Here is a 26,413-nt window from a genome sequence, read left to right on the forward strand (position 1 = left end):
TCCTTGTCCCTTACTCTCTTCACAAAATAAACAAACCTTTGAGCCCAGTAAAAGTAGGGAAAATACATATATCCAAATAGTGAATGGAAACAATACTCAGCCTAAGGCTCAATCCCAGTTACTAAGGCTCTGGAAAAAAAAAAAAAAAAAAAGGAGACGGCAGCTCTAAATATTTGTTTTTATTATAAACAAGGGTGCAGACTCTAGATTCTTAGAAACACATTAACAGATTGAAAGCTAAAACAGACCTGGTCAAACATTAATAGGGGCAGGGTACACCGAGGTATTTGTATCTGGGTCAGAGCTGCCACCCAAGCCCCCCACCCTCACCTTTGGTCCAGATGGTCCCTTGGCCCTGGTGTCCCTACTGCCAGGACAACTATAGATTGGGGTATATGAGTTGGATATTCCTATCAGGCTAGGACCAGGGGAAACAGAGTATCAGAGGTTAGGTTGTGGATCAATTTCTCTCCATACATTTCAGCTTCACATCAACTATCACACATCTTAAAACAGAAAACAGGCAAAACATTTGGCTAAAAGTAAAAAACACTGCAGGAAGGATACCTGAGTGTGTTGGTGGACAGGCCACCTTGCCCACCTGTGGCAGGGGCTGGGCAGCAAGGGGGACAGCTTCCCCATTGGTGGTAGGAATCATGAGTGCATCTGGCCCTGCAGGAAGGATGGAAGGACAGTCCAGATAGAGGGCTGCCAGGTAGATGGGACTGTGCTTGGGGTGTGTTGACATCAGGAGCCGACCAACCTCCACTGAGTATGGCACCCACTCCAGGGACACCTACCCAAAGCACTGAGCTTCAGCCAGGTCCCATACTTTGTCTACTTGCCTGCTTCACAGCACAGGCTCTGCAAAGGGTAACCCAAACCCTAGGAAAAAGCCATGATTTTGAGCAGCAACTGGCCATTCCTAAAACCAGAATACATGGCCCATGGTGCCCATAAAAATTTCAATCCTAATGTGACAGACTGAACCTGGTAACCCTGGAGTGAGTTGGAAAAGACCTACCCCATTCTTTGAATATGCTTGAGATTTCAGGAAGCATGATTTCAAGTGAGGAAGCAAAAGTTTGGTCCCAGCCTACTCTGGCAAGGATTGTTCCCTACCTGGTCAGTATCAGAGGAAGCCACGTGTCTAGACAGGACACACACACCACACACAGGGCAGTAAAGAACTGTGCCTGCACACCACTCACACACAACATAATCAAGTGGCAGCTAGAGAGGCAAACTCAGGGGGCTGCCTTTGGGGGATCCATGTAGGCTGGGTTATAAGGAGGCTGGCTGGCAGGGTATGGCATGGCTGCACCTCCTGAAAGTAAAGAGGACATTGGTTAGCTGTGGCACAGTGGGCTGTAATGCAAATGGGCTGGCTAGCAGAAAGGGACAGAAACATCCAATGACATACCCTGGGATATGGAGGCACAGGCATGAGCTGAGGGGCAGGCAGGGTCACAGAATTTGCAGTGGTACTCACCAGCTAAGGTCTCATGGTAGGCTGGTGGGCCCATGGGCTGGGCTGGATAGGGTGGTGGGTACTGTGTCGGGTAGGGTGCTGCTGGCATCCCTGGCTGCGGGGGCATGGGATGGTAGCCCTGGTATGTTGGTCCAGGATAGCTGGGGGGCACACTTGGAGGCTGAGGGTAAGGTGCATGCACCACAGTGGTGGCAGTGGTGGTGGTCACAACGGCTGCAAAGAGAATCCCAGTTAAGACACTCCACTTCCCCAGGTCTTGAGGTTGGCTTGCCCCTCATCCCTCCAGCTTGGCCAAAATAGGGCTCTGGTCAGCTGCCCTTGCCTATCCAGGAATCTGGACCTGCACAGAAGAAGGGTCCCGGTAGGGTGAGGGGTGGGGTGTGGGGCATGCTTACGACGTGGTCGGCGGCACATCTTGTACAAACAGCAGCAGGAGCAGGTGAAGCAGACGATGATGGTGACAACAGAGAGCACAAAGATGGTGAGGCCGATGGCTACAGTTGCTCCAAACCTGCCAAAGAGCTGGTCATGACCCAAGGCCCCTCCCCCTCCCCAGGAGAAGCAGTCCATACCTCAACTGCTCCAAGGAACATCCCTCTTACCAAAAAAGACTCTAAGCAATATAGATACCGAAACTTCCTAGTTGTGTAGTTGAACCTGTCTCAGTGTCAGTTTCCTCACATGTAAAATGGGGTTATTTGTGAACTAGGAGCTCTGAAAAGCCCCTAGCCTAGGGTCTGTCCTCTGCTCCCCTCTTAGGACAGGAGCCACCCTGCATATACACCTTGTCCATCACCACCCCCGCCCCTGCAACCACAAAGCAGATGGCTATCAGGAACGTGCCACAAGCCAGGTACTGTGGCATGGTTGCTTCCTAGATGAGAAAGCTAAAAGTAGACAGGATGATTTGGAGGGGCAGAGTGGACAGAGCAGTGGTCTCTGTAAGAGACTTCCCTGACCAACCCAGGTGCCCACAGAATGAGGGCTTGCCCTGTGAAAAAGCAGGGTAGAAAGTTCACCAACACAGACTTCCAAAGACAGACAGGGCCCCTTACTATCCTCCCATGTTCCCAGGGGCCCCAAAGTATTCTTAAAAGAAGGTAAATGCTTGGTAAATAAATGCACCACATATACATTCAAAGTTGGAAATAGCTTTGTTAGCTACAGGGCATGTGCCCCTTGGAGGCCAGGGAGGGTGTGGGTCCCACCCTACCCCAACATGGGCTTCCAGTTCACAGCCTAGAGGGGCAACACACTCTCAGTATGGCTGGGCTCCCCAGCCAAAGAATAGGCTCTGCACACTCTAGGCTCAAAAGCACCCAGGCAAGCTCCCAGGATGGGAGCCATCACCACCAAGTGGCCAGTACAAGCCCTTAAGACAGGACCATCAGACCACAGCTGTCTCCCTGCCCGGCTAGAGGCAGGAATGTAGGAACACACATTCATACACAATCAATGACATGCCCAGGCAGAGCCAGCGTCAGTTCTGGAGCAAGCTCTGTTTTCTGTCTCAGTCTCTATAGAATGGCGCCCAAGCTCACCCCATGTTAGCCTCCGCCTTCACCCTAGGGCCTCCTGCATGCCTGGAATTTCCCCTTTTCAAGAGAGGCCACTCAGTTTCAATCTCCTCCCCTTTCAAGGAAAAGAAAAGCAAATCGCCTCCTCGGTCCTGCCCATCCCTGACGTCAGCGGCAGGAAGGACAGACACAAGAGGCCCTGGAGCCACCCTCTTAAAGACACAGTCATGGCCCAGGTGCCAGCAGCCAGGAGGGGACTAAGGGGGAGAAGGAGAAGCCAAGGCACTGGGAGCCTTTCCAGAGCCGCCTTTGGTCCTCACTTGCCTCAGCTGTCTGCTACCCAGAATAGCTCCACTGGGGGATCTGAGAGGTGCCCCAGCCTGGGCATGCCTGAACAACACACAAGCTCACCTCTAGCTCCTCACCACCCTACTGCCTACTCTGTTGCAGCCATTCTCCCAGATGAGCACCTTCATCCACCTACCCCCTCCAGCACAACCCTAGGGCCCTGGATGACAAACATGATACTTCCAGCAGGTCCCTTTTGCTTCTCCTCTTCTACCAGCATACTCTCCAAGCTTCTATTTGGCCTTACTAAGAGGCAGTTGCCACCCCACTGCACCATCCTACCAGGTCTGACCATGGCACCCCCTGCTCAAATGTACACTATGACTCTTCTAGCTGTTGGAAACAGTAATTTGCTTTATAAGTAAAGTACTTGCTAAATTATGGGTATATGTGTAGTTTTCTGTATGTATATTATAGTTGAAAATTAAAGAAGAAAAAATTCTGGAGTTTGTCTAACTAGACATAAACTTAAAGAAATTCCAATTTTTAACTAAAAATTTAAATAAAACTCCTTGTTAGATCTACAAAGTCTGTCATGATCTGGGACTCTCACACTCCCTCCTTGTCTATGCTCCAGTCACATGAACCTCTCAGTTTTTGAAAGTACTATGCTGTGTCTACCTCAGGGCCTTTGCACAAGCAGGTCCTTCTGCCTGGTGGGTGCTTTTCTTCCCTCCATCCTCCTACATCATTAATTCCTTCTCGCTCTTCAAACCTCAGTTCAAAGCATCAGCTCCCTACAGATGAGGTCAGGCTTCTTGACAAATGCTTTTACAGAATTAAGTTCCTTTCTACCTCAATATGTAAACAAGAATTCCTCACCATTTGACCCAGCTATCGCCCTTCTCGGACTATTCCCTGAGGATCTTAAAAGAGCGTACTATAGGGATACTGCCACATTAATGATCTTAGCGGCACAATTCACAATAGCTAGAATGTGGAACCAACCTAGATGCCCTTCAATAGATGAATGGATAAAAAAAAATGTGGCATCTATACACAATGGAGTATTACGCAGCACTGAAAAATGACAAAATCATAGAATTTGCAGGGAAATGGATGGCATTAGAACAGATTATGCTAAGCGAAGCTAGCCAATCCTTAAAAAAACAAATGCCAAATGTCTTCTCTGATATAAAGAGAGCAACTAAGAACAGAACAGGGAGGAAGAGCATGAGGAAAAGATTAACATTAAACAGAGACGAGTGGGGGGAGAGAAAGGGAGAGAGAAGGGAAAGCATATGGAAATGGTAGGAGACCCTCAATGTAACACAAAATTACATATAAGAGGTTGTGAGGGGAAAGGGGGGGAAACAAGGGAGAGAATTAAACAACAGCAGATGAGGTAGAGAGGGAAGATGGGAGGGGAGGGGAGGGGGGATAGTAGGGGATAGGAAAGGCAGCAGAATACAACAGTCACTAATATGGCATTATGTAAAAATTGTGAATGTGTAACTGATGTGATTCTGCAATTTGTATTTGGGGTAAAAATGGGAGTTCATAACCCACTTGAATCAAATGTATGAAAGATGATATGTCATGAGCTTTGTAATGTTTTGAACAACCAATAAAAAAAAAAAAGAATTCCTTTGTGCTGGGCGCAGTGGTGCATGCCTGTAATCCCAGCAGCTAGGGAGGCTGAGGCAGGAAGATCATGAGTTCAAAGCCAGCCTTAGCAAAAGCAAGACACTAAGTAACTCAGCAAGACCTTGTCTCTAAATAAAATACAAGGGCTGGGGATGTGGCTCAAGCGGTAGCGCGCTCGCCTCGCATGCGTGCGGCCCGGGTTCGATCCTCAGCACCACATACCAACGAAGATGTTGTGTCCGCCGAGAACTAAAAATAAATATTAAAAATTCTCTCTCTCTCTCTCTCTCCTCTCTCACTCTCTCTCTCTCTCTCTCCCCACTCTCTCTTTAAAAAATAAATAAATAAATAAATAAATAAATAAAATACAAAACAGGGGTGGGGATATAACTCAGTGGTCCACTGCCCCTGAGTTCAGTCCTTGGTAAACCACCTCCCCACCAAAAAAATTATAATAATAATAATTCCTTTGTGTGAGCACTTGATAAACTGCATCTTACGCCTGCCTTAGGCAATTACTATATTTCCAGGGCCTAAAACATAGCAGGTTCCTAATAAATGAATTAATAAATTCACTCAGGGACCCCAAGGGCAGCCCCTGGCAGGACTGTCAGGCATGATGCTCTGAGGAAACCAAGCAACACTCAAGAGCGGCTGCAAAATGTGGCAGAGGACCATGGCCACATCAGGTTTCAGAATTAATGGAACTACACCACCAATAGGAAGGAAGGGGCGTCCCCAAAATGGGGGTCAAGCCAAAATCAAGGAGTCTGAAGATCAAGTTCAGAAGGCAGAGTCAGCCTAAGCAGGAGACCAATGAAGCGAACAGCCCAGGTAGGGTTGGGGCTTGAGGGCCTCCAGGAGGTGGCAGATGCCCAGTGTTTAGACAATAACAGAGCTGTCTCTGGACTAAGACAACCCATGATACTGGCAAGACACCAGACAGTCTGTAATGCAGTGCGTGGGCCTAAGAACCACAGAAAGAACACTTTGAGGTCAGGAAGACAGCCCAGGTTCATGATGCTCTCACATCTCACCTCATGGACCTGTCTTTCCTGCTCATCGTCACAGCAGAGTCAGGGCAGAGGGTCAATAGTGACTGGCCCCCCAGTTACTATGACCAGAGATTCTACTACTCAGGTCCTTGAAAACGTACCAGTCAAGTCCAATAGTCCTATGAGTGGCATGGAGCTGGGACAGGACAATGAAATCAGGATCCAAAACAACAGTGATGGGGGACCAACAAAACTCTAAAGAGGAAACACACCAAGTGGATGCAGGCCACATGGCCATACTGTGGGAAGCCAAGGTCCACGTTGAAGGAGGACACAACCCAAGCAGGGTGTGATGTCTCAAGGTGAGGCAGGTCTGGGCTCTTCCAGGTCCCTGTGCTCTAAGAACCTGGTGCCTCATTCTTCGGGAACCCAAGAAGTAACCCAGAGATGAGAGCCAAAGGTGAGGGCTCAAGATGAGGAAAAGAGGAAAGCTGATAAGAGAAAATGGGGGCAGAACTGGTGCAGACCTCTGGCCCACAGGGCCTTTCCTCTTCCAGGCTTCTCCCAAGATCCTGGCCACAGCCGGAGCAGCAGGAGCTGGACCTCCACCAAAGAACCAACCCTCTAGTAGGCAAACAGAGCCCTCAGCCAAGGATGGTACACAGGAATACCCAGCAGAAAGGGTGTCTCCTAGGGTCTCGGAAAGGCAACCACCTGAGGGTGTTCACAAAAGTATCATTGATGGCTGATGATTGGCTCACAGCAGCCCCAGCAACATCTAGCTGATTGGCTCCTCTGCGGTGATGTTCATTGGGCTGTTTCCCTGCCCTTCAGACTGCCAGCTGATGGATAGCAGGGCACGGTGGCACATGCCTGTAATCCCAGCAGCTCAGGAGGCTGAGGCAGGAGGATCACAAGTCCAAAGCCAGCCTCAGCAAAAAGCAAGGCACTAAGCAACTCGGTGAGACCCTGTCTTTAAATAAAAAAACAAAATAGGGCTGGGGATGTGGCTCAGTGGTCAAGTGCCCCTGAGTTCAATCCCCAGTATCAAAAAAAAAAAAAAAAAAAAAAAGAAAGAAAAAAGAAAAAGACTCCTTATTCTATGTCATCACCTCTGTACTCTCACAGCTCAAGTCTCCACCACTGCCAATAAAGTCCTGCACACGAATTCCTCCTCCAATTCCTATCTTACTCCTCTGTTCACTGCCAAGTCTCTCCAGGGAGCTGTCTCACTGTACACACTTTCAACTCAATTCTCAATCTACTCCACTGAACAGCTTTTGCCAAGGGCACCATGCCTCTGCCAAGGTGATGTCCCCAACTCACAGTGCAGTTGACAATACTACCTTCCTGAACTTCCCGATGTTCTTTCCCCTCTCTGAACCCTTTCTCTCATCTCCTCCTGCTGCCATTTCTCAAACACCGCTGACCCTCAGATTCAATCCTCAACATTTTTCTCACTCTTCTCACCCAAAGGATCTGAGATGAGTCTTTCACCCCAAACCCATGAGTAGGACTTATCCTGCATATGTCCTGTATCCCCACACAGGGATGGATGCCCAGCCCGGTCTCCAAAGAAGAGACCAGGGCAGCCCCTATGTCTGTCCACCCTCTTGTGTCTTGCTGGCTGGCAGCTGCTAAAGGCCAGACTCCATCTTCCCCCTCCCCCTATCCTTCCCCTCAAGTACTGTCTCCCCGCTCACCTCCAACACCTCTGGCCAGCGGGCCACAGCTACTTCCACTGGCTGTCTGCCATACCCACTCCATCTGCTCTTTTCATCCTCTAGAGGAGCCAGAGTGGTCCTCTTCCTAAAATACCACATAGACCCCAGCACTGCACACAACCCTCTATAGTACCCACTATACTCAAGTTGAGGCTCAGTCTTGGCTGCCCCCAGGTCTACAATAGCTGGGTATCAGAATATCCTATGGGGCCACCTGAAAGCCCATGTTCCTGCATGAGGGCTCTCCCTGGATGTGGAAGAGCTCACTGAGGTCTCAGTACCTGTCCTGCCAAAAGAACAACCAGTCCCCAGGACTACAAAAGAGGAAAGGAAGGAGGGAAGGAAGGAAGAAGGAAGGAAGGAGGGAAGGAAAACAAAGGGGCAACTAGGCCTGAGTGGGCCCCTTCTGCTGAAAGGAACTTACAGACACATCAGGGCAGGAGACAGCTCAGGAAACAGACTCCATTCAGAAAACACATGCACACGTGGCTGCATGCTCACTCTACCCACACAAACATGCGTTTCAACACCCGTAATGGTGGTGATGACAAGACAGGGCAGGAGCCTGGTCAAGGGGACTGGAGTTTGGGGAACAGGGTTGCTTCTAGGTCCCCTGAGATGAGGGTCTCAACACAGTGACTAGTGACTAAGATCCATAAACTCTGATACAATAACCATGGCATCTGCTCTCCCAGCACCTCTGCCCCACCATTATCACCCTATCACCACACTCACTGCCCCTATCATTGCCCCCTTCATAGCCATCATTACCCCACCACCATGACTGCCACCATTGACCATCACCTCATCTGATCACCACTGACCATCATGATTGTTATGGTTTGGCTGTGAGGTGTCCCCCAAAAGCTCACATGTGAGACAATGCAAGAAGGTTCAGAGGAGAAACGATTGGGCTGTAAATCTTAATCCAATCAGTGATTTAATCCCCTGATAAGGATTGACTGAGTGATAACTGAAGTGGCAGGGTGTGGCTAGAGGAGGTGGGAATTGGGGCATGGCTTTGGGGTATATATTTTATATCTGAAGAGTGGAGTCTCTCTCTCTGCTTTCTGATCATGTGAGCCACTTCCCTCTGCCACACTCTTCTGCCATGATATTCAGCCTCATCTGGAACCCCAAGGAATGGTCCTGGACTTCTATGGACTGAGACCTCTGAAACCATAAGCCCTCAAATAAATCTTTTCTCCTCTACAGTTGTACTGGTCAGGTCCTTTAGTTACAGCAGCAAAAAAAGCTGACTAAAACAACCATCATTACCTCACATTTTATCACTGCAGCCCTCACCACCTGTCACTTCCTCCTCTATCGCCTAAGCCTATCAGTCACCGCTGCCCCACCCCATCACAGCTGCCCCCCACCCCAACACCTTAAGGAAGACAATTCTTCAACATAAGAGTTAAAGGTCCTGGTGGCCAGGCACGGTGCTGTGCACCTATAATTCCAGTGGTACAGGAGGTTGAGGCAGGAGGATCACAAATTCAAAGCCAGCTTCAGCAACTTATATATATATAGGCCCTAAGCAACTTAGTGAGACTCTCTCTCTCTAAATCAAAAATTAAAAAGGGCAAGGAATGTGGCTCAGTGGTTAAGTGCACCTGGGTTCAATCCCTGGTACAAAAAAGGTAAATAAAAGTTCTGATGGTCAGATATGATGACAACTTCCTTGGGACCCCACTGCATTGACTGCACCATCCCACCCCTACAGGTCTCACCAAGCCCACTTGTCACCTCTACCAGGAAGCTGCACCACAGTTTTATTTACCCTGACATGGGGTCGCTGTCAAAGCCAGATCCAAACCTCAGCGCTGAGCCCAGCTGCTCCAGTGGCTCCGTGTGGATGGGTGCACTGCAAAGAAGGAAGCTCATGAGAAACCCACTTGAACCCCACCTGCATACCAGGAACAAACACAGTATCTTAGGGCATAAACATAACATGAACCAAAGCTATCATGTACTGGTAGTTTTCAAGGTCTCCAGAAGAGCTATTACACATACCAAATCTCACACTGCAATGTCACACATTCTTCTCAGGCACACCAGGGACAGTATCCAGGACACACCAAATAATTCTCAGTAGTTCTCAAAAGACAGATATACAACATATCTTTTCTAACCACATAGGGTAAGGTTACAAACCAATAACAGGAGACTATGCTGTCACAAAGTTAAAAATACAAAAAAGGGCTGGGCCCAGTGGTGCACACCTGTAATCCCAGTAGATCAATAGGCTGAGGCAGGAGGATTGAGTTCAAAGCTAGCCTCAGTAACAGGAAGGCACTAAGCAGTCCTGTCTCAAAATAGGGCTGCGGATGTGGCTCAGTGGGGTTGAGTGCCCCTGAGTTCAATCCCTGGTACCAAATAAATAAATAAATAAACAAATAAAAGAAGTGCTTAAAAAACAACACACACACACACACACCCCACATACTTAATTAACATGATTCAAAAAGACAATTTTTTAAAAAACTTGTGAATTATAGTGTGTTAAATAAGAAATCATGAAGGAAATTAACAAATATATAGATAAAAAATTATAAAAAAATAGTGTACAGATCAAAATTCATGAAATATAGCTTAAGTAGTTCTTGAAGGGAAATTTATACTTTTAGTAGAATTTATCAGGAAAGAAAAAAGATTAAAAATAAACAAGATTGGCTGGCCATGGTGGTGCACACCTATAATCCCATTGACTTGGGAGGCCAAAGCAGAAAGATCACAAGTTCAAGGCCAGCAGCAACAATTTAGCAAGGCCCTAAGCAGCTTAGCAAGATGCTGTCTCAAAATTAAAAAAAAAAAAAAAAAAAAAGGTGTAGCTTACTGGTAAAGTACCCCTGGGTTCAATCTCCAAGACCAAAATTTAAAAAAATATATAAGACTATTGAACTCAAGAAGATAAAAGTGAAAGCAACGGGGGCTGGGGATGTGGCTCAAGTGGTAGCACGCTCGCCTGGCATGCATGCAGCCCGAGTTCGATCCTCAGCACCACATACCAACAAAGGTGTTGTGTCCGCCGAGAACTAAAAAATAAATATTAAAAATTCAAAAAAAAAAAGTGAAAGCAACACAGTATGGCACAGTGGTGCATGCCTGTAATCCCAGCTACTCAAGAGGCTGAGGCACAATAATAAAAAATTGGAGTCAGATATGTATAACTTAGCAAGAATCTCTCTGCAAATATAAAACTTAAAAGAGCTGGGAGTATAATTCAAAGGTAGAGCACTCCTGGGTTTAATTCCCAGTACCATTAAAAAAAAATGAAAGCAATAGAGAAAACCCCCCAAAAAACAAGGAAGAAACCGAACAGTAAATAACAGCCACAGAAAATAATAGAGAAGATAAATCTAAAGCTGAAAGACCTCTAGCAAGAATAATTAAGGAAAAGAAAAAGATACAAAACAGAGGAAAAAAAGTAGAATAAAAAGGGAAAATCAAAGGTTACATTAAAAATGGTAACCTAAGGCTGAGGGTATAGCTTAGTGGTTAAGCACACACCTAGCATATATAAGGCTCGATGCAATTCCCAGCACTGTAAAAATAAATTAATTAATAAAATAATTTTGTCTGGATTCTGACTTTAACAAACCACCTCTGGAAAGGCATTCTGGAAGATAGGGGAAGTAACTGATCACACACTAATATTGAATGTTACAGAGTTACTGTTAATTACGCCAAATATGTCACTGATATGGTAGTCATATTTCTTTTTTTTTTTTAAAGAGAGAGTGAGAGAGGAGAGAGTTAGAGAGGAGAGAGAGAGGATTTTTAATATTTATTTTTTTTTAGTTCTCGGCGGACACAACATCTTTGTTGGTATGTGGTGCTGAGGATCAAACCCGGGCCGCACGCATGCCAGGCGAGCGCGCTACCGCTTGAGCCACATCCCCAGCCCATCATATTTCTTTCTAAAGAACTCATTTTAGCCTGGCACTGTAGAGCATGCCTGCGATCCCAGCAACTTTAGAGACTGAGGCAGGAGGATCGCAAGTTCAAAGCCAGTCTCAGCAACTTAGTGAGGCCCTAACCAACTTAGTAAGACCTTGTTCTCAACATAAAAAAATAAAAAGGATTGGGGTTGTGCTCAGTGGTTAAGTGCACCTAAAATAAAATAAATAAATAAAAATATAAAGGCCTCATTTTTAAATTTTTTTAATTTGTTTTAATTAGTTATACATGATAGTAGACTGAATTTGTGCACTTTTATATATTATACATAGCTGGGATATAATTTCTCCTTTTTCTGAGTGTATATGTTGTGGAATCACATTGGTCATGCAGTCACATATATACATAAAGCAATAATGTCTGTTTCGTTCTACTATCCTTCCTATCCCCACCTCCCCACTCTTTCCCTCCCTTCACTTCCCTCCACCTAATCTAAGGTAACTCTACTTCTCTAGTGCCCCCATTTATTGTGAATTAGCAACCACATATTAGAGAACACATTCAGCCTTTGGTTTTGGGGATTGGTTTATTTTGTTTAGCATGATTCTCCAACTCTATCCATTTATCAACAAATGCCATAATTTCATTCTTCTTTAAAGCTGAGTAATATTCCATTGAATGAATATATATATATATATATATATATATATATATATATATATTCATTCAATATATATATATATATATATATATATATATATACCACATTTTCTTTATCCATTCTTTATCCATTCATCTATTGAAGGACATCTAGATTGGTTCCATAGTTTAGCTATTGTAAATTGAGCTGCTATAAATATTGACGTGGCTGCATCACTATAGTATGTTGATTTTAAGTCTAAAGGCCTCATTTTTAATGAAGAAAGCTAATAGTTAAGGAGAAATTCTTGTAATTCTGGAATTGGCTTCTTTTGGGGGGAGGGGGGTTACCGGGGATTGAACTCAAGGGAACTATGTATCTTTCACTCATTTCCATAGTTACAAGGACTCTATTGTTTCATATACCTCCTACTACTTTTTTTTTTTTTTTTTATGTTTCAGCAGTACTGGGGATCAAATTGAGGGCCTGGTGCATGCTAGGCATGTGCTCTACTGCTGACCTACAGCCCCAGTCCCCCTTTTCTGAATTATTTTAAAGCCAATTCCAGCTGGGCTCAGTGGCGCATGCCAGTAATCCCAGCAACTTGGGAGGCTGAGGCAGGAAGATCACAAGTTCCAGACCAGCCTTGGCAACTTAGGCCCCTAAGCAACTTAGCAACTAAGCAATTCTGTCTCAAAATAAAAAAATAAAAGGGTTCAGTGGTGAAATGCTTCTGGGTTCAATCCCCAGTACCTCAACCCCCCAAAATTACTGTGGGCTGCTCCCTTCAGCAGCACTTATGCTAAAATTGGAACAATACAGAGAAGATTAGCACGGCCCCTGCACAAGGATGACGTGAAAATTTGTGAAGTGGTCCATATTTTGTGTAGTTCTTAAAAGATTATTTGACAATTGTATATTCTTTTCAAGAAGACACACTCAAGGTACAAAGAGTGGCACCTGATATTGAAAGTGTGACTTTCATATATAAAAAAAAAAATCAGTGTGGAGCTGAAAATTAACTCTTTTTTTTTTTGTACCAGGCATTAAACCCAGGGGGACTGGACCACTGAGCCACATCTCCTATTTTGTATTTTATTTAGAGACAGTTCTCACTGAGTTGATGAGGACCTCACCACTCCTGAAGCTGTCTTTGAACTCTCAATCCTCCTATCTCAGCCTCCCGAACCCCTGGGATTACAGGCATGTGCCACTGTGCCAGCTCTAGGACAGAACATTTGCCTAGCATGAGCTAGGCCCTGGGTTTGATCTTCAGCATTGCATAAATAAATAATTAAATAAATAAATAAATAATCAGTTTGAAAGCATTGGAGGGTAATGACATGGAGAATACACAGCTGGGACCCAGTGGCAGTAAGGTTGGTAACAAAGATCATAAATCTGCATCATACCCAAGGTCTTTCTTCTCCTAGGGGAGTTAGCCAATTTCAGAGAGGCAGCTGGGAAGTCAACCAGCACATCTGGAGCTTCAAGAGGCCAAGGTGACAGCGAGCCTTACAAGGGTGGGAGGCCCTGATGACACTCATTCACTTGTACTGTGACTGAAAAGCTGTTTCTTGAGAAGAAAGGAGCTTCTAATCATCTCAGCCCCTGCAATCAGGTCAAAATGATCTTAGAGTGCTAATGTCCCTGGAGAGTCCTGAGCTCCAAATTTCTATAATCAATTTTGCAAATGTACCATCAAGCACACAATCGAAACTTATCAGGATCACTAAGACACTAAACCACAGGAACAGAAAAACAACAGCAATAACTGACAACATAAACATCCACAGGGACTTTAAGTACTGAAGTTATCAGACACATTAGGATAACATGTTTAATATTACAGTGAAGGCTGCGGATATAACTCAGTTGGTAGAGTGCTTGCCTCACTTGCACCACAAAAAAATAAAAAAGAACACAGCGAGACTAAAGAAAAGAAGATCTTACAAAGACTAAAGAAAAAAAAGTGAGTGATCCTGAGAACAGGAAATAGGAAATATATTGGATATTTGGCTAAAGAAATTTCTAAGCAAACGTTGAAGGAGCAGCTTAATTTTTCTTGACTGCTTATAGTAAAATGCAAAAAGAAAGAAATGAATCAAAGACAGAATTAGCAAAAACTAATCATAATAAAGATTAGAAAAAGTTGGGCCTAGGGGTAAGTTCAGTGGTAGAGCACTTACATAGCATGCACGAGGCCCTGGATTCAATATCCAACACTGCAAGGAAAAGAAAAAAGAAGAAGAAAAAAAGAAAGAAAAGAAAAGCTTTGGAAAATTCTCAGCCTCTCAAATACAGTCAATAAATACAATAGTCTATAGAGTCAATACAATACAAGATGGTTTTATGAAACTAATTCTAAAAGTTATAGTGCTAAGAATTGATCCCAGGGGTGCTGTACTACCAAGCTATATCCCTAGCCCTTTTTTTTTTTTTTTTTCAGACAGGATCTCAATAAATTGCCCAGGCTGACCTCAAAGTTGTAATCCTCTTGCCTCCTGCCTCTCAAATCACTGGGATTATAGGTATGCACCATTGCACCAGTTTAATTCTAAAATTTATATGGAAATACAAAGGCCAAAAATAACCACGACTCTATTGAAAAATATCAAGCCTTCCTATGAAACTACAGTAATTGTGAGTCTTCTATTAGTTCAAAGATAGACAAATAGACCATTGCAACAGAACAGAACCTAGAAACATATCCATGCCTATATAGACACTCAAGTTGATAATAAAGTTGTCACTGAAGAATGATTAAAAAAAAAAAACACTTTTCTCGGTAAATGGTCCTGGTTCAACTGGATATCTATATTTGAAAATGAAACTTGATTCCTTCTTAATCTACTATTAGGCATATACTTAAAAGAAATGCAAGCAGGGCATGGTGGCGCATACCTATAATCCCAAAGACTCAGGAGGCTGAGGCAGGATAATCATAAGTTTAAGGCCAGGCTGGGCAATTTAGTGAGACTATGTCTCAAAACAAATTTTTTTTTAAAAAGGGCGGAAGATGTAGCTCAGTAGTAAAGTGCCCCAGGTTCAATCCCCAACGAAAGAAAGAAAAAAAGGAAGGAAGGAAGAAAGAAAGAGAGAGAAAGAAAGAAAAAGAGAAAGAGAGAGAGAGAGAGAGAAAAAAGAGAAAGAAAAATAAAGAGAGAAAAAGAGAAACAGAGAGAGAAAGAAAGAGAAAGAGAGAGAAAAAGAAAAAGAGAGAGAAAAAAAGAAAAAAGAGAGAGAAAGAAAGAGAGAGAGAGAGAGAGAGAGAGAGAGAGAAAGAAACAAACAAACAAACAAACTGAACATAGTGGTGAACACCTGTAATCCCAGCAACTCAGGAGGTTTAGGCAGAAGGATTGCAAGTTCTAGGCCAGCCTCAGCAATTTAGCAAGATCCTGTCTCAAAATAAAACATAAAAAAGAGCTGAGGGGACTGGAATGTAGCCCAGTGGTAGACTGCTTGCCTAGCATGTGTGACACACTGAATTTGATCCTTAGCACCACATAAAAATAAATTTTAAAAAGGTATTGTGCCCATCTACAACTGAAAAAAAAAAAAAGGCCTGAGGATATGCCTCAGTGGTTAAAGGCTTCTGAGATCAACCCATAGTCACAATACCTCCCCCCCAAAAAAAGAAAGAAAGAGAGAAAAGAAAAGCATAAACAAGGGTACCAAAAGATATGCACAAAAATGCTCAAAGCAGGGGCTGGGATTGTGGCTCAGTGGTAGAGCTCTTGCTTCTCACGCACGAGGCACTGGGTTCAACCCTTGGCAACACATAAAAGTAAATAAATAAGATAAAGATATTGGGTCCATCTACAACTAATATTTATATATATATATAAATCTTAAAAAAAAAAAAGAATGCTCAAAGCAGAGCTGGGAACAGTGGTGCATACCAATAATCCCAGCAACTCAGGAGGCTAAGTCAAGTTTAAGACCAGACTGTGAAATTTAGGAAGACCCTATCTCAAAATTTAAAAATTTTTAAATGGGCTGGGGATATGGTTCAGTGGTAGAGTACCCTTGGGTTTAATTCCCAATACCAAAAAAAAAAAAAAAAAAGAACAGTTATAGGTCATAGCAGCAACTATTTATAATAGACAAAAAAATAAAAATAACCCAGATATTCATCAACATTAGAATGAATAAATAAGTTATGGTGAATATTATAATACCATACACCAAGAAAATAACACAATGTGTATCAAACTCACAATATTAACAGAAAGAAAACACACCAAACCACAGGCAATCTATGTATGATATATAGATTTTGTATGTAGGCATACCTGTATGTATATGTGAGAGAGAGAAAGAGAAAGCTGGCAAACAGTTGCTTTGGGGAAAACAGAAGAGATGTAAAATGAGAGGGAATGTGAGGGGCTTCTGGGTACTATGATGATCTATTCTTAGCCTGAATAGGTTATGGTTATATAAATGTGAGGTTTTTTCTAAAAAATTATTTTTAGAGACACATGACAGTAGAATGTATTTTGGCATATTAAACATACATGGAGTATAATTTACTCTAATTAGAATCCCATTTTTGTGGTTGAACATGATGTGGAGTAAACACTGGTCATGTATTAATATATGAACATAGGAAAGTTAGTCCAATTCATTCTACTGCCTTTCCTATTCCCATCTCCACTCCCTTCCCTTCATTCTCCTTTGTCTAGTCCAATGAACTTCTATTCTTCCCTTCCCTCCAAATGTAAGTCTTTATCTTGTGATAACTCACTAAAATTATATACTTCAGATTTGTCTAATTTTATGTGTATGTTACCTATTACCTAAGTAAGTTTTGGTGTATGGCAGGGTAGCTCAGTAGTAGAAACTGTGCTTAGCATGAACAGACCCTGGGTTCAACCCCAACATACAAAAAAAAAAGTTTCTCTTCAAGGTTCCAAAGAAGCTATTCTCCCCTCAAGAAGAAAGACAAAACTGAACCAAGGAATTTAGAGATGCATACCTGGGCATTATAACTCTAAAGAAAAGTTTACCAGAATCAGTAGCCTATAGTCCCTGGTACTTGGGAGACAAAGGCAGGAGGATTGCCAGTTTGAGTTCAGCCTTACCAACTAAGCAAGACCTGTGTCAAAAAAAAAAAAGAGGGGGGGCTGGGGATGTATCTCAGTGGGAAAGCACACCAAGGGAGGGAGGGAGGGAGGGAAGGAAGGAAGGAAGGAAAGTTTTGTTTTTGTTTTTTGGTACCAGAAATTGAACCCAGGGGTTCTTAACCACTGAGCCACATCCCCAGCCCATTTTTATTTTTTATTTAGAGACAAGGTCTTGCTAAGTTGCTGATGCTGGCTTTGAACTTGCGATTCTCCTTCTTCAGCCTCCCCAGTCACTGGGATTACAGGCATGCACCACCGTGCTGGCAAGAAGGATTTTTTAAAACTCTAAAAAATGGACTAGTGGTGTAACTCAATGGTAGAGCATTTGCCTAGAATATGTGAGGCCCTGGGTTCAATTTCCAGTAGTGAAAAGAGAAGAAAAAAGTTATGTAAAAGTTAGAATAATAGTTACCTTTTTAGGAGGTGGGAGAGATACTGATTGGGAGTGGGCTCAAATAGACTTCTGAGTTGCAGATATATGTTCTCTTCTGGGTGGTGGTATATGCTGGTAGTAAATTTTGTGACAAATTACTGGTTTGTACACTTATTTTGTGTGCTTTATTGTGCATAATATACAGAATATATTGTGTACAATGAAACTATATAAAACAATCTGGGTGGATGGGTTGAAAATTATGTAAACTGAGTGGTTACAAGACATTATTCAGGAAGCATCAAGGAGACAAAATATGGAAGAGAAGCTAGAAAACAAACACTGGAGGGAGAAGAGTAGCATGTACCTAATTAGAGTTTCAGAAGAAAAGGAGAAGAAGGGGGACGGAGTAATATTTAAAGAAATAATGGCAGCCAGGTGCAGTGGCACATGCCTGAAATCCCAGCTAGTCAGGAGGCTAAGGCAGAAGATCACAAGTTCAAGGCCAGCCTGGGCAACTTAGTAAGAACCTGTCTCAAAATAAAAAATAAAAAGGACTGAGAATATAGCTCAGCCCTAGTTTCAAGCCTAGTACTTACAAAAAAGAAAAAAAAAAGGAATGATAGAAATTTCCATAACTAATGAGAGATACTAAACCACAGATTTAAGAAGCTCACAAATACATAGCACCAAAAGTTAAAAGGAACCCATACCTAAATATATTATAATGTAACTGAACAATATCAAAGAAGAAAATCTTTAAAAGCCCTCAGAAGAGATTTTTATTGAGGGGTAGAGGTCATGCCAGAGTACTTGCCTAGCCAGATTTTATTTATTTATTTATTTATTTATTTATTTTAAGAGAGAGAGAGAATTTTAATATTTATTTTTTAGTTATTGGCGGACACAACATCTTTGTTTGTATGTGGTGCTGAGGATCAAACCCGGACCGCACGCATGCCAGGCGAACGCGCTACCGCTTGAGCCACATCCCCAGCCCCCAGATTTATTTTAAATGAGGGACACACTGACTGTTTTACTCCTATCTGAACAGAAATAATGGACACTAAAAGACGGTGTATAATAGAAACTTCGATATGCCAAGAGAAAAATACAATCAACCTAAGTTCAATGAACAGCCATAAAACTAAGTTCCATGCTCAGATAAAATATTATTTTAGAATGAGATTAACATAATTTATCATATTAAGAGAATAAAACAGAAAAATCATAAAATCTCAACAGAGAAAAAAGCATTAGACAAAATTCAACACCCTGCTGGGCACAGTGGCGCATACCTGTAATCCCAGTGGCACAGGAGGCTGAGGCAGAGGAATCACAAGTTCAAAGCCAGTCTAAGCAACTTAGCAAGGCCCTAAGCAACTTAGTGAGACCTTGTCTCTAAATAAAATATTTTAAAAGGGGTGGGGATGTCGCTCAGCAACCCTGGGTTCAATTCCTGATAGAAAAAATAATCAATAGCCCTTCGAGATTAAAACTACAAGTGAGGACTGGGGTTGTGGCTCAGTGGTAGAGCGCTTGCCTAGCACCACATAAAAATGAATGAATAAAACAAAAATATTGTGTCCATGGACTGGGGTTGTGGCTTAGCGGTATAGTGCTTGCCTAGCACGTGTGAGGCCCTGGGTTCAATCCTTAGCACCACATAAAAATAAATAAATAAAATAATGGTATTGTGTCCAACTACAACTAAAAAATAAATATTACCAAAAAAATATATTGTGTCCATCTATAACTAAAAAGAAAAAAAAAACTACAATTAATCCAAGAATAGCAGGGAACTTCCTCAACCCAATAAAGGGCACCTATTAAAAAGCTACAAGTAGGGGCTGGGGATGTGGCTCAAGCGGTAGCGCGCTCGCCTGGCATGCGTGCGGTCCGGGTTCGATCCTCAGCACCACATACCAACAAAGATGTTGTGTCCGCTGAGAACTAAAAAATAAATATTAAAAATTCTCTCTCTCTCTCTCTCTCTCTCTCTCTCTCTCTCTCTCTCTCTCTCCTCTCTCTTTAAAAAAAAAAGCTACAGGTAATATCATAAGTGAAAGACTGAATGCTCTCCCTCAAAATTTGAAATAAGACATAAACATCTGCATCTAGCCAGTGCAATAAGGCAAGAAAAAGGGATTAAAGGCATATGAGTTAGAAAAAGAAGTAAATAGTGGGAAAAAATGGCATAAAAACAATACAGAAAAAAGGAAAGTACAGAAGTACAGAACAAGAGAGATAAACAGTACAATAAAATAATACAATAATACAAGAGTATATTGTATACAATGTAACAGTATATAAAACAATCTGGGGGGATGGGTTGAGAATTATGTAAACTGAGTGGTTATAAGACATTATTCAGGAAGCAAATAGAGTTTTATAATATCAATAACTTCACTACATTTAACACTTTTTTTTTTTTTTTTTTTTTTTTTTGGTATCAGGGATTGAACTCAGGGGCACTCGACTACTGACCAACATCCCCAGTCCTATTTTATATTTTAGAGACAAGGTTTCACTCAGTTGCTTAGCACCTTGCTTTTGCCGAGGCTGCCTCTGAACTCGTGATCCTCCTGCCTTGGGCTCCCTAGCCGCTGAGATTAAAGGTGTGCACCACAGCGCCTGACTTAACATCTTTTTTTTTATAGTGTCAGAGTTTAAACCCAGGACCTCACACCTGCTAAGCATACATTCTATCACTGAGCTACACCTCCAGCCAATACATTACACTTAAATGGAATAAATGTTCCTGCTTATTTATTTATTTATTTATTTATTTAAATTATCATAGGCCAGGTGCCCACACTTGTAGTCCCAGCTACTCAGGAGGCTGTGACAGGAGAGTTAGTTGAGTTCAGGAGTTGGGAGCCCGCCTGGGCAACATAGTGAGACAGACAAAGGAAGGAGGTGGGGGGCAGGGTGAGGGAAGGAAGGGAAGAAATAAAACAACAACAACAAAAATTACATAATGAATTTTTAAAATTAAGGTATTTGTGAAATACAAAGATACCCAAAAACTGAAAGTAAAAGGGTAGAATATGATCTATCTATCGGGAACCCTCAATCTTGGCTGACAGGTATGCAGCCACTCCCAAGAGCACTGGGAAGTCCTTAGTAATTTAGTGACATCCCTCTGATCCAGCAATTGTACTCCAGTAGATATTTTCAGGTAATTCTTATAGGCTCCATAAAAAGAGGAAAGGAGGAACTATATAAGGATACCTACCACAGCCATCTATGATGGCAACACTTTTGGACTCACACCATGGAGAATCACACAGTTGGTGGGCACAGGCCAGATGTGCACACAGAAACATACAAATACTACACAGAATGCAAAAAGTAAGGGAGTTCATTGTAATCCTACATATGTGCCCACAACATAATGTAGACTTGGCAAGAACACAATTTAAAGGATATAACTAGGGCTGGGGCTATAGCTCAGTGGCAGAGTGCTACACGTGTGGAGGCACTGGGTTTGATCCTCGGCACCACATAAAAATAAATAAATAAAGTATTGTATCCACCTATAACTAATAATATATGTATATATTTATGTATTTTTTAAGGATATATCTTAAGCTCAGCAGGCTGGTTGCCTATGGAGTAGGAGAGGAATCGAATGGTCAGAAAGATTTAAGTAAATATATAAGATGGGGGGCAGAAAGGGGCTAGTCTTGCCCAAACCAGTGATGAGCACCTGACATAAGCTGAGGAGTATGACCACCTCAACTCTCTACATCTGTGGTCAAACATGAAAAAAACACAGAATATGGCAAAGGGAGATATAACTTGGTATAAGGCCATGACAAAATCTACACCCCAGATACAGGGTAAATGTATGGGTCATGCTGGGAGGACATAACACTCATACCCTGTGCCCTGCACAAAGCACACACACAACCAGGTGCATGCACACACTATGGGTACACTTACACCCAGATGTAGGAGGCTGACTAGCTGGTGACTGTGTCTGTCTCCCCTGCTGACAGGTGTGGCATTGTGGCATTGTCGGAGGTCACTCTGAGATCTGGTTGCCTGGGTAACGGAGACGAATGCCCCATCTTTTAGGGTGCGAGTGACTATGTCTTCGTGCATGGGCATGCCTTCCTACATCCCCAAGGGTGGAGCTATGCTCACCTATTCCTTTATAATATTACCCCTTGCCCTGTTTTGGATAGAATGTTCCATGGAAACGCCTTTTGTGTGTCCCTTTCTCTTACTCTGTCCTTGGGTGTGGCCTACCTAGATGTCAGTCAACCTGCTAACAGCAGACATCATTAAGTAGACTCAGCCCCCTGAAACCTGACCCCTTGTGTCATTTGAATGGCTTCTCCTTAGTAAAAGGGGTAAGCATGTGTTCGCTCTCTCTCTCTCTCTCTCTCTCTCTCTTTCTGCGGACCCTTAAGGTCAGAGGAGCTGTCACAGCACCCCCAAAGAAAAAGAGATTTCTGTCTCTTGTGTGGTTATTTCACGCAGCCCAATTCCCCTGGAGTGACCCCTGATGCAACTTGGCACCCAGATGCCCACCCTAAGGGCATGTTGATACAGGTACACACCCAGCGTGAGCCACAGGGACAGAGCCAGCTGAGGTCACTGACCCATTCCTAAGAAACCTGCTCTTCCCAAGACTGGGCAAACCAGTGCCCTTGAGGATGGGGAGCAGAGCAAAGGACAAATTGTGTAGGTCTAGTGACTCAAGCCCAGAGGAAGGGGTCCAATGCCCAATCATCATCTTATGAGGGTGGACAGGCCTAAGGAACAGTACTCTCCTGTGGCAATGAGGCTCCAATCACCCACCAGTGTACCAACCTGGTCTCAGGTACAGCACACATTTCTTCATTCCACTCGAATTTCTTCAGCACATCAGAACAGCAGTATTGGTCGAAACAGGAACCACAGCAGAAATCAGGACAGGATTCAGGGAATAGGTTGCTTCCAGGAGTAGCCATGCACACCTCGCCATGGGCTAGAAGACACAAGCACACCTGTTCCCTCTGACCCACAGGCACAGAGTCTTCCCCGGCACAACCACCAAGCACAAGCATGCTCTGGACCAAATTTGTCAGTGGCCAACTGTCCAGCCTTGCCCTCTATCCTGGGCCTCAGCAGAGGTGCCCTAACTGATCTCTCTCTCACCCCCTGCCAATCTGCTGACCTTCTGATGAAGAATGACATTTTCAAGTTTGAGTCTGACTGGGCTTCTCCCCACTCTCAGACCTCCCTTGGTTTCCACTGCTTCAAGATCAAGCAGAGTCCTCAAAGCAGGATGCAGACTGCAAAGGGCCTTGAAAAATCACTCCAATTTTCCAGGCTAGCCACACTGCCTGTTTCTCATCTCCCACCTTCAACTCTACTCATCCTTCCAGACCTTACTCCAAGCCACTTCCTCCAGAAGCTGCCAAGACCAGCAGGTACACAGTTTAATGGTAATACTCCTGACCATCTGCAGAGACCAGACACTGGACTATTCAGTTTATAATCCTCATTTTCTCTCCAAATCACTCAGCCACAACAGCTTAATTTACTGAATACCACATCTGCAAGGGCCTGACCTTCACAAGCCCCCAAATGCCTGCAGGCTGACTCCTGACCAATTCAGTCAGCCAGTCACACCCATCACACATATCCATAAAAGCAGGTGCCTAGGAAATGTCAGTGTCCTCAGTGACAGTATATGAAGTCCTGGAGCTCTCGCAAGGACTGTCAGACACAGAGGTGGAACCTAGTGACAATCTTGCAAACTTCAATATACAAGATCATGCTGAGAAAACCAATGACCCAGTCCGCTGAGGAAGAGGCTACAGTCAGATGTTCTCATATTTCCTTAGGCTACCTTAACATAGACTTAGACCCCATAAGCCAGAGGAATAGTACTAGATTCTGCCAAGGCAGATCCCTAATGGAACACCCAGTTCAGAAAGGCCCATATGACTACAGTAGGCTGAGGACAAGTCTGATGATAATCCCTGAAGTAAGCCTGGAAACAATCCTGGCACAGCATGTGGGCCTCAGACTTCACAACCCTAAACTGGCCAGGCCCCCAGGCAGTGTCTGGAAACCCAGAGTAGTTGGTGTATCAGGCACCCTGAGGCTATGAAGAGGGCAGCCTAAAGACAGAGACACTGAGTGACTCCTTGAGAAACAAAGTGCCATGGGGCTGCACTTTGTTCTTGGCAATTCCAGGAAAAACCCTTCTCTGGGCAAAGCTATAGAGCAGAGGTTAGGACCATTGACAGGCCCAGCTCAGCTAGGTGGCCACCTGAAAACAGGTATTCTTAGCATGGCCCAGCTGTGGCAGCTAAGTTGAATCCACCTTTACTTGGGCCTTTACAGCAAGAGCTACAGGCCAGGTCAGGCTGAAGACACATACTGGTGAGTCTTTCAGGCCCAGGCCACGACACAAATGCTCTTTTGACAATCACTCTGCTCAAGGCTCCCCAGACATGGGGCCTGGGATCCTCCCACAGGTTCCTGCTCACTCTAGGGGTTACTCATTCTAAGTACAGAACTCCCCCTTCTCATTTCTCCACCTCAGGTCCTCCAGTTTTGTCTTAGCCCTCAGGAAACAAAGCCTTTCTCCTCCAGAAAATCACCAGCCCCAAAGTGTCTCTGGCTCTTCAAGGATGGGCAGGAGACTGTTTTAAATTCCCATCCCTAAAAGGCCCCTAGCCTGCCTCTCCAGTCTATGAGTCATCAGTCTACAATCACACACAAGGTGGTGGTGTCTCTTCCACACCGAGTCCAGCGCCTGCAGGAACACAAGGGCCATGGAGGCCAACCCCCCCCCCTCAACCCCGGGTGGAGGGGGGCAATCAGGAAACACAGGCTGAGAGGGACAGCCTCTGAGGGAGGGGCCCCGCCTCCTTGCTTTTATGCCCGGTCAATGCCAGGCAAGGGAATCCTACTCCAGCCTCTGAGGACCCAATCCCCTGGAACATCAGAGGAAGGCTGAACCCTCGTCACCATGCCAGGACAAAACAAAGGTGGCAGTTGCCTGGGGTCTAGGCAGTATCAGTTCAGGCGAGGTGGAGTGCTGGAGTGGAGAAAAGGTCCGTCGTAAAGTTGGCGCACCGCCTCGGGGGTATTAGGATTAGGCCGGGAGCACTGTGAGGCTGGTGCTGCCTGGCTTGTCCTAGGCGCAGCACAGGGAAGTGAGTGACCCTGTCCCTGGGCAGGACACACCGCCCCTCCCCCCAGGCTCACCACCCGGAGGCGGCGGTAACAGCAGCAGCAGCAACAGCAACAGGGTCGGTCGTGCCGAGACCGGCGCAGCCATGGCTGGACGGACAGACGGACTAAAGGACAGACGGAAGCACGGGGTTGTGGGGCTGCCAGAGTCTCAGCGACCAGCGCGGCGGCCCGCTTTCTTGCCCCGCCTCGGCCGGTTCCCGGAACCCCCGCCCGGTAGAGGAGGAGGGGTGCGGAGGGAGGGGAAGCGGACGCCCCTCCCAGCCTTGGGGCCAGCTACACGCTGGGTGTCTGCGCGAAAACTTGGGACGCGTTTCCGGCATGCGGTGCCGTAGCACCCAAGTTGCCTGCTCACCGGGTACTTTATAGGGGAGACCCCCAGTCCCCAGCCCTCGGTGCTTGGAGAGGGTCCCAGTGGGAATCTGCAAACTAACACTTGAGCGCCTACTGTATGCCTCTGGGAGGCCGTGCCTAGCCCCTCCCTCCCTGCGCCACGGTTTCCTCTTTTGCTTTGAGGATCTTTTCTTTGAGAGGTGCTTAAAGTCCAGGGGAAGGGGTAGGAAAATGGTTCAGCGAAGACCTTAGCACGGTAGACGCCCAACAAATGCCAGTTCCCTTCTGAAAGACTTTGTGTAGGACCCCGGTTCTGAAGGCAATCTGGAACCCCACGCCCTGGGATGACACTTCCATCCCCCTGGTGATCCAGGCTCTCAGACCAGGCATGCTCCCCTGGCTCAGGAGCCTGGACTGTGGGTAGGAACTAGCAGCTCCCAGGGCCATCTTTTGGCACAGGGCTGACAGCTGTTCCTGCCCCCTCAGTGTGGAGCACAAAGGTCCTGGCAGAGTAAGGAAAGGAAGTTGAAGCATTCTTCTTTTTATGCCCAGGACTTCTGACCTGTCCCCACCATGTATCTGTCACAGCCAGTCATTGTATTCAAGGCAGAAGGCATGAAACATACACTAACAGAGACCTGAGCCAATGTGTACTCTCTGTGTGCCACCTATCTTATCTGGAGGTAGGGGCATTGCTGTGAACAAAGATGGGATCTGAAGGGACAAATTGGGATGGCTCCAGCACAGTTTCCCAGGCTTGGGAGTTAGAATAGGGAGAGGAAGTCCTGTGTTTCCAACAAATCCCCAATACCACCTGGCTGAGAAGGGCTTGGCACACATGTTGGGGGCAGGGATATGACTATCTCCAGGCAAGATCCCTCTCTGAGGGGCTTAATGAGAAATCTGAACCACATCCTTCCTGACACAGCCTCATCCTACCTCTGCCTTCTGAGTTTTACTCTCCAAAGCTAAATGAAGCCCAGATTCCCCTTCCCCTAAAGTATGACCACCTGTTCCCCTCCACATTCACCTTTTCCCACCATCCTCCTTGATCCCTGTTCTATGCCCCAGATATGCCTCCCCAGAGATTATTTCTGTCTTCCCAGGGATTGCTTGTTCCATTCTGCCCTGTCCACAAACTTGGTTTTCAGCCAAGCTCCTAGGTCCAT

The 26,413-nt window shown here is 44.8% G+C and overlaps 1 protein-coding gene across 4 annotated transcripts; it reads right to left on the reverse strand.

Moving 5' to 3' along the window:
- Positions 1–164: 164 nt before the first annotated feature.
- Positions 165–25,149, reverse strand: SHISA5 (shisa family member 5). Of its 4 annotated transcripts, XM_081300743.1 has the most exons (6): positions 24,927–25,146; positions 22,533–22,689; positions 9,447–9,530; positions 1,888–2,003; positions 1,493–1,705; positions 165–1,327 (listed from the first exon to the last, which is right to left on the reverse strand). In XM_081300743.1, the coding sequence occupies exons 1-6, from the start codon at positions 24,997–24,999 to the stop codon at positions 1,248–1,250; spliced, it is 723 nt and encodes a 240-aa protein (XP_081156869.1). In that variant the 5' UTR covers positions 25,000–25,146; the 3' UTR covers positions 165–1,247. The 4 variants fall into 4 exon arrangements, with proteins under 4 accessions (XP_081156869.1, XP_081156870.1, XP_081156871.1 ...); XM_081300744.1 differs by lacking the exon at positions 9,447–9,530 and having other exon boundaries at positions 24,927–25,149; XM_081300745.1 differs by lacking the exons at positions 22,533–22,689; positions 24,927–25,146 and adding an exon at positions 14,396–14,417.
- Between the last annotated feature and the right edge of the window lie 1,264 nt (positions 25,150–26,413).

Source organism: Spermophilus citellus, assembly GCF_964194105.1.
Source record: "Spermophilus citellus genome assembly, chromosome: 7".
NCBI classification, from domain to species: domain Eukaryota; kingdom Metazoa; phylum Chordata; class Mammalia; order Rodentia; family Sciuridae; genus Spermophilus; species Spermophilus citellus.